This window comes from Lichenostomus cassidix, chromosome 19 (assembly GCF_008360975.1).
Source record: "Lichenostomus cassidix isolate B80296 chromosome 19, HeHo_3.0, whole genome shotgun sequence".
NCBI lineage: Eukaryota > Metazoa > Chordata > Aves > Passeriformes > Meliphagidae > Lichenostomus > Lichenostomus cassidix.
Window position 1 is genome coordinate 2,904,308 of NC_139499.1, and position 12,414 is coordinate 2,916,721.

The 12,414-nt window shown below is 57.3% G+C and overlaps 1 protein-coding gene across 2 annotated transcripts in view; it reads left to right on the forward strand.

Annotated features, from left to right (window-relative positions):
* Positions 1-12,414, forward strand: part of HIP1 (huntingtin interacting protein 1) — a 43,173-nt gene that overhangs the window by 17,063 nt on the left and 13,696 nt on the right. Inside the window, exons 1-4 of one of the 2 annotated variants that reach the window (XM_085078867.1) lie at positions 3,626-3,778; positions 11,099-11,162; positions 11,718-11,860; positions 12,352-12,408. In XM_085078867.1, the coding sequence (XP_084934993.1) occupies positions 3,761-3,778; positions 11,099-11,162; positions 11,718-11,860; positions 12,352-12,408 (282 nt within the window). In that variant the 5' untranslated portion in view covers positions 3,626-3,760. Of the gene's footprint in view, positions 1-3,625; positions 3,779-11,098; positions 11,163-11,717; positions 11,861-12,351; positions 12,409-12,414 lie in introns of those variants that run through there. The other variant, XM_085078868.1, reaches the window with a different exon arrangement.

Sequence of the window (12,414 nt, forward strand, 5' to 3'; positions counted from 1 at the left end):
TACAGAGAGATCAAGAGAGAGCAACAGATATTATTAGTCATCCAGGAGGGAGGAGGCTGCAGGGGAAGAGGGTTTTTAGTAGAGTATTTTTAGACCTGGTAAAATGAACAGAAGGAGAGGAAAAAAGAGGGAAGGAGACCTTTGAGAGACACGTAAATGCTCCCTGGAGCAGTTTGGCTCAGGCTTCCCACTCCTGCCCTGAGCAGCAGCTCAAGCGGAGATTTGCTCCAACACAAGTCAGAGATGTAAAAGCAATAAAAGGCAAAGCCTTAGAGAGTGTTCTCGAGGAGCCTCTCTGGGCTGCAGTGACAAAAGGCCACATTTGCCGAGACATTTTACCCTAATTCCCATCATTTTAATGGGAGGCGGTTGCCAAAATAGAGTTTAAAAGCTGCTTGCAGAGCCTCCGGCGGGTGGGGGAAGATGCTGAATGTCTCTTTTTTCATCCATCATGATCCGGACCACACATACCATCCTGGCAGCTGGCAGGAGAGTCACGGAGCCACAGGGGGATGGAGAGTGTTTCCAGGGAGGAGGAAAGGGACTTGGAGTGAAGCACCCAAGGAGATTCAGTACAGCCAGGGGAGAGGAGGGATCTCCACCTCTCCAGATCAGCCTGGGGAATGATGAAGTCCCTCAGGGTGAAGCAAGGGGCTGCCTTCCCCCTGATTCTCCAGGGAAGCAGCCCTTGCTTTGCCTTCCCTGTTCCCTGGGAGAAATGTTCCTTCCTGCCCCAATGGAGGCAGTGCCTGTGATGCCCTGCAGTAGTTCAGGAGCTCCATCAGTGCATCCCTCCTCATTCCCTACATCCCACCTGGAGAGGCTTGCTGGGTCCTCTGCAAGCTCATCCTGAATTTTTGAGAGAGGATGAAGCCCTGGAGAGGGTTGCTGGATTCTGGGATGAAGTGTGGGGGTTTGCACATCTGCCTGGGATACTCTATACATCCCACTGGGAATGACCCAGGAGCACTGTGGGGCCAGGAATGGCTCTTCCCCCGTGTGTCCTCACTGCAGTGCACTGAACCACAGCAAGGAACTCGCCTGGGTAGAGCATGGAGGAAATTCCTTCCACCTCAGTGGATCCCTGAAGTGGTGGGATTTGTCCCCATAGGCTGCACCAGCCCTGGAATGGTTGGGTGCTGTCATTCCTGCTTAGTGCTTCCAGCTTTCCTGGCCACTGGGGAACTGGGGTTTCCCCTTGCTCCCAGGACTCTCCCAAAATTGCCTTTCAGTTAATTTCCAGATTTTCTCTTCGAGCTGCCTTGGCTCTTATTTTTGCCCCCTGGCTGAAGCTCCCCATGCTGTGAAGTCAGGTGGATTTGGAGCTCTCTGCCTTTGCCCCAAGTGCTTCCTGGCGGTGTCCAAATTGTGGGTTTTGCCAGCTGGAGCAGCTCAGCCCTGAGGAGCCACACAGCAACCATGACCTCGGATACTCAGGTTTCTGGGCTCTGCAGGAGACTCTGGATAGCAGCATTAACCACCTTCCCCCTGAACTGAGCATTTTGTTCAGGGGGGGAGCTGAAAGCTTGATTTGGAAAAAATAAGGTCAATGATGATGAGCTGATTTTAATTTGGGAGATTAAGGAGGGATGCTGGGAGCACAAAGCCTGTGAGTGGGGGGTGCACAGTCTGGCTTGGCTGCACGCAGGATCCAGTGGTATTACAGCATGTCACCAGTATCTATGGAAAAATTAATGTATCCTGCTTGTTATTTTAGAGGCTATTTTCCATGCAGGTGGCATTGTGGAGAAAATCCCATCCATCCTGTGCCTGTGGGAGGGACTGAGTTCGGCTGTGCTCTTTGCATAACTGCCTTAAGGTCTCTTCATGCAAATGAGCCATCAATACTTGATGACCAAGTGTTAATTGCAGTAGCGTCGCCTCTGGAAGCTGTGGCTTGGCTTCTTGGTGCCCTGGAAATCCTGGGCTGCACCTGCAGGACATGCAGCAGGGAGCAGAGGACATGGTATTGAATTCAGAGTGATGCTAAACCCAGCTAAGGGGGAATGAATTAATTCCAGGAACTCTGTAAACCAGGGGGAACACTAGGCTGAGGGCTGGGCTGCACAGCAAGGATCCAAGAGCTCACTTTTCATGTTGAGAACATGACTGGGAGTTGTTTCCTGAAGGGCTTCCCTGCAGGGAGAGCACAAACCCTGGCCCCATGGTGGCACGTATAATGGCAAAATTGCTTTTTACCTGTCCCCAGAGCACTGACCCATGCTTCTTCCCAGGCTCAGAGCAGCTTCTAGACTCTGCTCCTGAAGGAGTTTGGCTGCTGCTTGAAACCATCTGGTCCAGCAAAACACATTTGGTCCGGCAAAAAACCCATGAGCTGTGTGCTCCGAGACAAGCAGTGCTGCCGAGCAGTGCTCTGTCGATCTGTCTGTCCATCCCGGGGATCTCACAGGGGCTTTAACAGCCACCTGAGGAAAACACAGCCTGCTCTTTGCCCTAAAAGCTCCCCCAAGGCTGCGATGAACTCAGTGCTTGTGGAGCTGGGTGTTGGGAGAGCTCCACAACCTCTGTCCCCTCGGGGCTGTGGGATCCTGTTATCTCATTAAGAGAGGCCAAGTCACCCTCCCCGAGTAAGTGGCTGAGCCGTGACTAGACTGCAGTAATCCCGGGGGATTAGCGTGTTGGCCAGGCTGGCCCCACAGCAGCACTTTGTTCTTCGCCTCTGAAGCGTCTATGCCGGCAAGCCAAGGGCCCGGGCAGTGCTTTGGGGTTGCTGTTAGGGGATTCACTGAGCGACAGAGGAATTGTTTGGGTTTCTTTTGTACCTCCCATCGGAAAATGTTCCTTGAGCACGAGGAGGAGCTGCGAAAAACCCAAATCCTCCTGCCTGGGTACTTTCCTGTCCCTCGGCAGGGTGGTTGTGGGCAGCAGGCCGTGCCTGCCCATGCGGTGGGCTTGGGCCAGGGGGTCATTACCATGCTGGCTTAATTGCTTTTGTTGTTGGAACCAAGATGCCAGCAGCTGAGTGGGCTCTGGAACAAGGGAACCCTGAGCAAGTCCCAGCCAGGCCCGCCAGGGTATCTTCACCCCCAGGCACAGAGGTGGGGCAGAGGATGGAGCAGGGGGGCTGACAGGGAACGGACCGGGGGGCAGACACAGGGGTAGGGGGGCTGCTGGGGGTAAGAGAGGGGTCTGGCAGTGGAGCAGAGGGTCGGGCGGTGGGGCAGGGGATGGAGCAGGAGGGTGCAGGCGGTACAAGGGATGAGGCAGGGGACTGGGCAGCAGGACAGGGATGGGGCAGCAGGTCCGGCAGCGGGGCAAGGGTTCGATTGCGGTCGCGCAGGGCACGAAGCGGCGATCTGGCAGCGGGTCGGCAGATGGAGGAGGGCTGGGGCGGCTGCCCCGGGGCGCTGCGGAGCTCCCCGCTCCCCCACCCCACCGAGGCGGGGGGCGCGGCGGTGCCGGGGGTGGGCGGGCGGTTCTGCGGGACTCCCCCCGCGCTCGTCCCCCGAGGGCTCCTTTGTTATTCCGGCCGAGCGCCGCGGCCGCACCGCCCCTCGCGGGAGCGCGCCCCGCGCCCCCCCTCACCCCCGGCCGCGCCGCCCCTCGCGGGAGCGCGCCCCGCGCCCCCCCGTCAGCCCCAGCCCCGCTCCCTCCCGCGCCCCCCCGCTCCGCTCCGCGCCGCTCCGCTCGCCGCCTCTGCCCGGCAGAACCTTCCAGCGCCGCCGCCCCGCGGGGCCGCCGCCATGGGCGCCTCCGCCGCGCCGCGCTGAGCCCGCAGCGCCGAGCCCGCCGGCCCGCCATGGAGCTGGGCAAGGTGGTAAGTGCTTGCGGCCGACCCCTGCCGACCCTCGCTCCGGGCTCCTTCGTGGCATCGCGGTTCGCATGCAGGGAAACTCCTTCCCGGGGCAGCTGGTTCCCCCGCACGCCGGCGGTGCCCGGAGGAGCGAGGGGAGCGGGGATGGTCGGTGCGGCGGCGGGAGCCGTGCGGGGCGCGGGGGGCTCGGCGGCTCGTCTCCGTGGTGATGCGGAGCTCCCCGGGCGGCTGCGGCTCCGTTCGCACAGCCCCGGGTGAGCAGCCTTCCCCCGGCACTCGGCCCGGCCGGGTTCAGGCCGTGCCACCAGCAGCCGTGCCCCGCTGTCCCCACGCGTCCGTGTCCCCGCGAGCACTCGTGTCCCCGTGCGTTCATGTCGCCATGTCCCCACGAGCACCTGTGTCCCTGTATCCCCGGGCACCTGTGTCCCTATGCCCGCTGCTCATGTCACAGCCCGAGGGATTGCCCCTTACCCGGGTGGAAGGAACGGAACAAGCTTGCGATGAGAAGCGGGTTTTTGGGGTCTGTGGCTACAAGGCAGCATGGTCACCCCTGCGCTGCTCAGCCGGGAGGAAGGATTTGGCTTTTCCCGGTGCTCCAGCAGGTCCCTCCGGTGCGGCGTGGAGCCCACATGGTGGTGGCTGTTCCTGGCACCGTTGCAGGATCCAGACATCCTAGGGGGATAACAGGAGAGGGATGCCCCATCCTGCGTCTGAGAGTTGCTGCTCACCCAGAAGCATTGCAAGGAATGATTTCCATCAAAACTAGATGCTGGCTTAATTTGGGAATATCCCACTAGGGCAATGAGCACCCCTGTGTTCCTGCCAGGGTGATGCTTCCCAAGAAGAGTGAGTCCTGGATGGCAGCTGATCATGGAAATGCACATCTGGATATGAGCTCCTTGCATCTGCTCCTCAAGTCCTCCATCCTCACTCCTTTATCTCTTCCTGTTCCAAAAAATGCCCAAATATTTGCGTCAGCTGGGAAGCAGAAGACTCTGGTCAGCATGACTGGGAATGTTTTGGGAACGTCTGAAGGTGGTGAAAGACCTTCCTGGACCACTGACCCTGGCAGACAGAGCCACACTCCCTCCCCAGACGGAAATCACCACTGCTGGAAGAGATTATCCTTGCATAAAATCCCCATTTAAAATTAAAAGCCTGGATATTGGGGCAGCTCACGGGAAAGGCTCAAGCCATGGCAGAGCCAGCTGGGCACGTGGGGCAGGATTGACAGAGTGCCCTGAGCAGTAATTAAGAAAGAAGAGTAATGAGCTGATGTGCATGTTTTTCACTGAGGGATGGGGATCCTGGGGATCCCCCTGGATTTCTGCTTCTCCTCTGATCCAGCCCCCTGTGATGGGCTCTGGTTGTGCTGTGGGGTTGGAAGTGCCAGGCAGCAGCAGCCTGGGCTCTGAATTTTACAGTGTCAGCTTCCCCAGTGGTCCCTGTGAGGTCTGGCTCATGTAGCCTTGCTTTTTGCCAGCTGTTCTCCCCAAAATTGCTTTTCACCATCCTTTTTTCCCCCTAAAGTTTATTTATCTGTGTACTGGAAAAGTCCACATTCCTTCAACGGGATTTAAAAATCCCTTGTCCAAGTAATTAAACTCCAGAAGTTGTTTATGGCACTGGAGAAATCCAGTAGCCCAGCACTCCAAGTGCTGGTTCCCTGTGCTGAGCAGCTCACTCTGGTGAGCTCTCAGCTCTGCTGTTGATGGACCCAAACCCTCCCTGGGATCATTCCAGCTCTCCTCTCCTGGCATCAGGTGTCTCACTGGGGTGGTTGTCTTCCTTCTTTTCCCTTGCCTCTGAGGTGGAGGAGCAATCAGATCACACTGGGGTTCCTCTAATCCTACCCCATCTCTCCTAATGGTGTGGAGCTCAGAATTCTCACTAGAGGCTCTGGAAGAGCCAACAGTGGATCAGGTCCTTGCACATGCAGCTGATGGGAACATCCCCCTGTGGATCCCAATCTCTGCTGCCCTCAGGAGGAGGAGGAGCTGGGAGCTGGTGGAGTGGGCTGTCCAGGCACACTCCAAATGGGCATCCTACAACTTCAGTTTGGTTTTCCTGCTGGGATAACAGCACTACAGCTCTCCAGGGAAAGGCATGCTAGGAGGCATTCCAGCCTCGTGTGTCTCCTCATGGTCAGAGGCCTCTGACCCTCACACCACCCCTCCATTTCCTGGCTCAGGTGTTTTTTTCCCTGGAAACCCCACCTGTGCTGGAAGAGCTCCATAGCACTCCTCCATGAGCCATTGCTGAGTGCCTGAGGGGCCATTGGTGTCATCAGCCTGAAGTCATTGTCCTCCTGGCCTCAGCAGAGCAGACCTGGAGGCAGCAATGCCAGGGCAGCTCTCTGCCAAGAAAAGCATCTTGGAGATGCCATTGGATTCCAGTGTGGCTTATGGAGCCTGTTGCCATCTTCCCTGTGATGTGACTGTGTTTTGGGTGTTCCATGTTCAGTCTGTGGGACAAGGTGACCCCCCTGGTGCCACCTGGGGCTCAGGACTGTCTCTGGACACCTTGGTCCTCCTCCTGCTGGCATCTGGGCTGGTGGCATCAGCATCTCCTCCTGGAGAGGGACATCTGGATACACTGCCACTGGGAGTGACCCTGGTGGATGCAATGAGGTTTTGGGGTCTCTGTCACTGGAATACATCTTTGACTGGGGGAAGATGGTTGTTTTTATGGCCCAGGCACTGGGAAATCTGAGACCTGTGTCATTCTGGGAATTATTCTCATCTGGAGGGAGCAGGAGGTGAGAAGAGCAGCAGCACCTTTGGGGAGATACTCAGCCTGGACAAGGAGCTTCATCCCCAGAGCAGCTCCAGCATGTAGCCAGCCAGCAGAGGAGCACTTGCTTTCCAAACTCATGGATCCAGCAGCAGATGCAGCCAAATAGCCTGGATTAAGTGGTGGGAAGGTATTTTTCACATCTCCCCACTCCCTGCTCACAGGAAACCTATGGGACTGAGCAGGAAGACTCGGTTGCACTGAGCATCCTCCTATCCAGTGTGTAGAAATACATCCCTGGATTTTACATCCTATGTGGCCAGCCAGCCCTGCCAGCACTGCTTTCCTGCCTTCCTGCCTCCCTTTCCCTCTGGCTGCTGGCAGGCACAAAGCCAGGCTTGTTCCCTGCTGCCTCTGTCAGGCCACAGGTGCCCAGTGTGGGGGGAGCTGCAGCCACCCCATCTGTCCCCAGGAGCTCTCGCCAGTCCTCAGCAGAGCATTGACCACCCTGGGTGTTATCCAGCTGGCTTTGCTCCAGGATTTTGCTGGAGAAAACCATTCCCTGAGTCCTGTTGAGGGTGGAACTTGCCGTGGGCTGCTGGTGGTGGGTGATGTTTGAAGAGAGATGTGCCTTTGGAAGAGCTCGCCTGCACCCCATGTCCTGCACACCTCCAGGGCCTGAGCCAAGCTTTGCTTTCCTGGGATTTGCATTTTAGTTAAGCCCATGGATTTTTCTTCCAGTCTTCTTCTAGTCAAGTCTCCCTTCTCACTCCTTTCCCCAAAGCTCCTGCATCTGCAGGGCTTGCAAGCAGTTTTCTGGAGGTATTCTCCATCCCAGCTCTCCATTTATAGAAAGGAATTAAGGAGAAATGAGGGAGCATTACTAAGAGGATTTGCACTGCGACTTACTCAGTTTCTCCAAATAATTTGCAGTAGCTCTGGATTCTTTAATCAACACTCATTTCCTTTTGGAAATGAAAGAAGCAAGAAGGCGTTGTGCTGCTCCTGAGCCAAGCTTGGCTCTTCGCCTCCAAATGGGAAATTTTGGATTCAGAGAGTGAGAGCATAATCTGGGGAGAGCTGGTGGGGGGTGAGGGTGTGTGTGACAGGGAGAAGTGTGTATCAGGGCTCAGAAAGCCTCTGTCACCCTAACCCTCTCCCTCCATGTAGTTTTGGGTTCCTCTGTCCCTGTCCAGAGCCTGTGGACACACAGAGGTGACACGAGATCTGCTCCATGGGTCATCCCAGTGTGGAGCTGTTGGTGGCTCTGCCCTGCTCTGGGATGTCCTTGTGAGAAGGGCTGGCTGGATCAGGGGTTGGGGGTTCCCATGGGGTTATTCCAGCTCTTCCCAGGGGCTGGCAGCACTCCCTGCCAGTGGGATTCCTGAATTCCCATGGGACATGGCTAGGGTGACCTGTCAAGCCATGGGCACTAGACCTTCCACAGGGTTCTGGGAATGCCCTTGGTGTTGCAGAGGAAGGAAAAGGCAGTTTGGCAGGTCCCACTGCTCAGGGACACAGAGTCCCAGACTGCTCCTCTCCCAGATGGCCTGTGGGGAGAGCTTTCCATGCACATGCCATGGGGTTCCCTCACCCTGCTCAAGTGGCTTGTAAAGCTAATGGTTCTTGCAGCATTCCCAGCCCCTATGTCCTTCCATCCCCTATGTCCTTCCCAGCCCTGGCAGCACCCTTGGAGCCACTCTCCAGCCTGGCAGAGCCCAGCCCTGCTCCAGGTCCTGCCCCACCATGCTCAGTCCCACATCCTGGCCCTGTGGCTCTGCCAGGGTGGCCGGATGGCATTGTCACCCTGACAGCTCTCCCTGTGCAATGGGCCCCTCTGGACTCTCCTCACGCTTCCTGCCTGGCCCATTGCACAAGAGGAAACCCCAGGGTTTCCTGTCCTGTTAGCAGGGTGGGGTGTGGGGCTGCCCCACGTCCCCCCTGTGCCCTGCCCTGCTCACAAAACCCAAGCTGGGCCAGCAGCACTGCCCAGACGTGTCCTGGTGGGTCAGAAGTTGCCCTCATAGGTTGGAAGCTCGTAATTAAATTAAAATCCCATCAGTTGGTGGTGGGAAGCACCATCTCTGAGTCAGGGTGAAAGACTCTGCCTGGGGAAGGGCTCTGCACTTGCTGTCCAGGCAGCCCCAAATTTCCATCTGTCCTGACCCAGTTTGGCAGCCAAATCACCCTCCCTGACCCTGCTTGTCCCCTGGAGGTGACAATTCCAGCCTTGGTCTCCTGCTGCTGCTCTGTGCTCCCCTGGTTTGCTGCAGTGGGCACTGCTGGAGACATTGGTGTGGCACTTTGGGCATCTCCCAGGTGGCTCCAGGGATGGCACCCCTGCCCTGCACTCTGGCAAATGGCACTGGGGTGTCCACAAGGACAAGTGACATCCAGATTTTCCTCAGAAAACCTTTCTGCCTTCCAGATGGATGTTGTGTGTGCTTCAGGTGGAGTTGAGGGACTTGGGGATGGAGGTTCTGGGAGGTCCCTGCTGGAGCCAGGGGCTGCCAGCCCCCATCACCCTCCCACTGTGTCTCCTCGCTCTGGGAGGTCACTGGCACTTCCTTGGTTGGAAAAAAGTGTCCTTGCTTTGCCGGGAAAAGCTGGCAGGAGAGAGCAGTTGAACTGGGAGCTCCATTTCCAGCTTTCCCAGGGATGCAGCACTGCTCCCCTCTGGAGACCATCCCTGTTCAGGGCCAGCAGGACACATGCTGGCTTCAGGAAAGTGGTGCCTCTGGCTGGGAGCTTCCACTCCCCAGCTCTGCCTTTGCACTTGGCTTGTTCCTCGTGCTCCAGGAGTCCATTCTGAGGTGAAATGTGCATTTCAATGCCAATCCTGGCACTGGTCACTGTGCCAGCTGGTTCATCATGGCTCTCCTGACTGTGCCTTTGGGGCTGCAGGATGGGTTTTCAGATGAGGACAAGCTAGCCCTGGGGCTGGATCCATGGCATGTGTCACAGATGGTTGTTGGCATGAGGACATCCTGCTCCAGGCCTTTGGGACATGGGCATCCTTCCCCAGAGTGGCAGAGGTGCCTTCCCAAGGGATTTTTTTAATGCTGAATTTAATGTTGTGGTTTTCCTGATGAGGGGCTGTAGCTGCTGGGGTTGGCAGAGCTGCAGAGGTGACTCCCACCCTTGTCACCATGTCCTGGGAACCTGTTCCCTCCATCCAGCCTCTCAGGAAGGGATGGATCCAGCTCCCTCCACTGCTGGTGTTCCTTTCAGCTCCTCTTAAAAAGCCACCCTGAGGTCCAGCTTCTGCTCTGGGTGTCTGGGATGGGTGTCTTGCAGCTGGCAATCCTGACACCTCAAAATGAGCCTCCTGCACCTTGCTGATGACCTCCCATGTCACCTCCAGTGTCCTTAGTGGTCACTTCCACAATCACCACCTAGAGCTGATAGGGATGGGGCTGCAAACACCACAGAGCAGCAGAGCTGGTTCATCCTGGGACATCAGGACACAGTTTCAGCTAAGGGGGTGCTTGGCTCTGGGCTGGGGGTGCAGCTGGTTGGGGTCTCTTTTCTCAGCCCATCATTGTTCCCACTCCAGCTGACACATGTTTTGGTGGCAGAGGGACTTCCTGGAGGATTGGGGCTGTACCCCACCACATTTGGGGCTCCTGTGGGCTACTCCAGCTCTGCTCAGCACAGAGTCACCAGGGTCTGTAGGGATGGAGCCAGGTGGGGCCACCTCAGAGAGGGCCAGGAAGCAGGGTGGCAGCAAGGATTGCAGTGAGGAAGGTGTTGGAGTTAATCCCACAGCTTTAATTGGTTTATATCAGTAATGAGCTACTTCTGGCAGTGCTGAGCCAGATGGTTCCTTCCCTTGGCAGCATGGTGTTCAGGGAGCAGGTGCCAGGGAAGCACTTGGTGATGTGGGAGCTTGGGGAGAGGGTGACCCCGAGCTGGCATCATTGTGTCCCCGTGTGGGATCAGAAATGGGGTAGAGTTAAAAATCCTGCCTGGAAAATGCTTCCAGTGACTGTCACTGCCTTCCATGGGATAAATGCTGGCTGGCTCTGCCCAGGCTCCTCAGGGTGAACTCCCCAAGGTCCTCAACACCTGCGTGGCAAGTCCTGCCTGTGGGTTCCACTCCTGTCCCTCTGATCTGTGGAGCAGTCAGGACCTTGCCAGGCAGTGCTGGCAGTGCTCTTGCCATTCCACTGCTCCATTCTCAGCGCCCCCCAAATTGTCCTCCCCATTCAGCCCCCTCCAAAAGTGGGGTAGGAGCTGCCAGTCGCTGCCCACGACCCAAGGGCAGGGGAGGGATTTGCCTTCCCTCTGCCTGTCCCACCACTCCGAGGGCAGCAGAGGGTTCTTTGTGGGCACTGCTTTAATTGCATCGTTATTATCCTGAGTAAATGAGTCCTGGCAGCAGCTGAACCTGCTGGATGCCAACTGCATCCCAGAAAGGCATCCGGGAAAGGTCAGCATCCAGCTGGCATGAGCAGGGACTGGGGACCTGGATGGGACCCAAGCACTGGCAGGTGCTGGCAGAGCCAGAGGGTCTCAGTGAGTGAGGGGGGACAGGGAGGGAGCCTCAACCCTTCCCATTTCACCCCCTCCATCGCTTCTCTCTTGCAGACCGTCAGCATCAATAAGGCCATTAATGCGCAGGAAGTGGCTGTCAAGGAGAAACACGCCAGGAATATCCTTCCCAAAGCTGGCCCTGGGACAAGGAGGGGTGGAGCAGGGCTGGGGCTGCCTGGAAAAGGGGCAGCATCAAGAGGGTGTGTGAGGAGAGGTGCCTGGGGTGCTGGGGATGGCTGGATGGGACCTTGGAGGGCTATTAATGACATTGGGTATTTTTCCAGCGTGGCACAGGGTTCCTGCTCCTGCTGGCACAGCCTTTGAATGTGTCCAGGCTGGTGCTCTCAGCTCTGCCAGCCCATGAGAGGGCGGGAGGGGAACCTGCTGGGGTGCCTGCAGCAGGTTGGGATGCTGCCACCAAAAGTGGATCCTCAGCGTCCCAGCCAGACACCTGGGAATGCTCAGCAGGGGCACAGCCCAGCCTTGCATGTGCCATGGTGCTCCCAGAGCAGGGCTGCGGGAGAGAGGGTTTTGGGGACATTTTGGGGACAGCACATGCCTGGGCTGGGCGGTGTGGTGGCCTGAGCCCCCTGAGCTCTTAGGGTTCAGCTGGCTTTGGGTGGCCATTCTCCATCAGCAAAGGGCAAAAGAGTGTTTCCTTGACCACTGGCACCGTGCATCCTGGGCACACACCATGAGAAGGGAGCCCAGACCTTCTGGTCAGTGGTGAACAGACTGCCTCTGTCCGGCAATGCTGTGCTCTGCTGGAAGTTCTGCCATGTCTTCCACAAGCTCCTCCGGGATGGACATTCCAATGTGAGTGCCCAGAGCTCAGCCTGGGGACAAAGCCTTTCCCCTGCAGGGCTGCACTGGATGGTGGGAGACACTGGAGGGTCATTCTCTTCCTGGGGTGGCAGTCCTGGGCTGGGGACTGCAGAGGGTCAGTGCATTCCTGGGGGTCAATCCTGACTGGGGACTGCAGCCAGAGCCCTCCTGAAGGGTCAGTGCCCTCCTGGGGGTCAATCCTGAGTGCCAGAGCCCCTCTGGTGCTGCCCTGCCCACAAACCTGTGTGCCTCAAACCCCAGTGCTGATGGCAGTGCTGGTGCCACAGGAAACTGCTCAGCATCAGTGCAGGAGCTGGCAGCAAGGATCCTCCTTGGGGAAACTGAGGCACCCAGGGCTGGTGGTGGTGATAAAGGATCAGGAATGCATCAAGACCTCCCATTCCTCATCCTGTTCGTGGTTTCAAGAATGCAACACCATGTCCTGGTGCTCTGCCTGCTGATTGTCACCATCATTTCTCCAGGTCCTGAAAGACTCTGTGCGATACAAGAATGAGCTGAGTGACATGAGCAGGATGTGGGTGAGT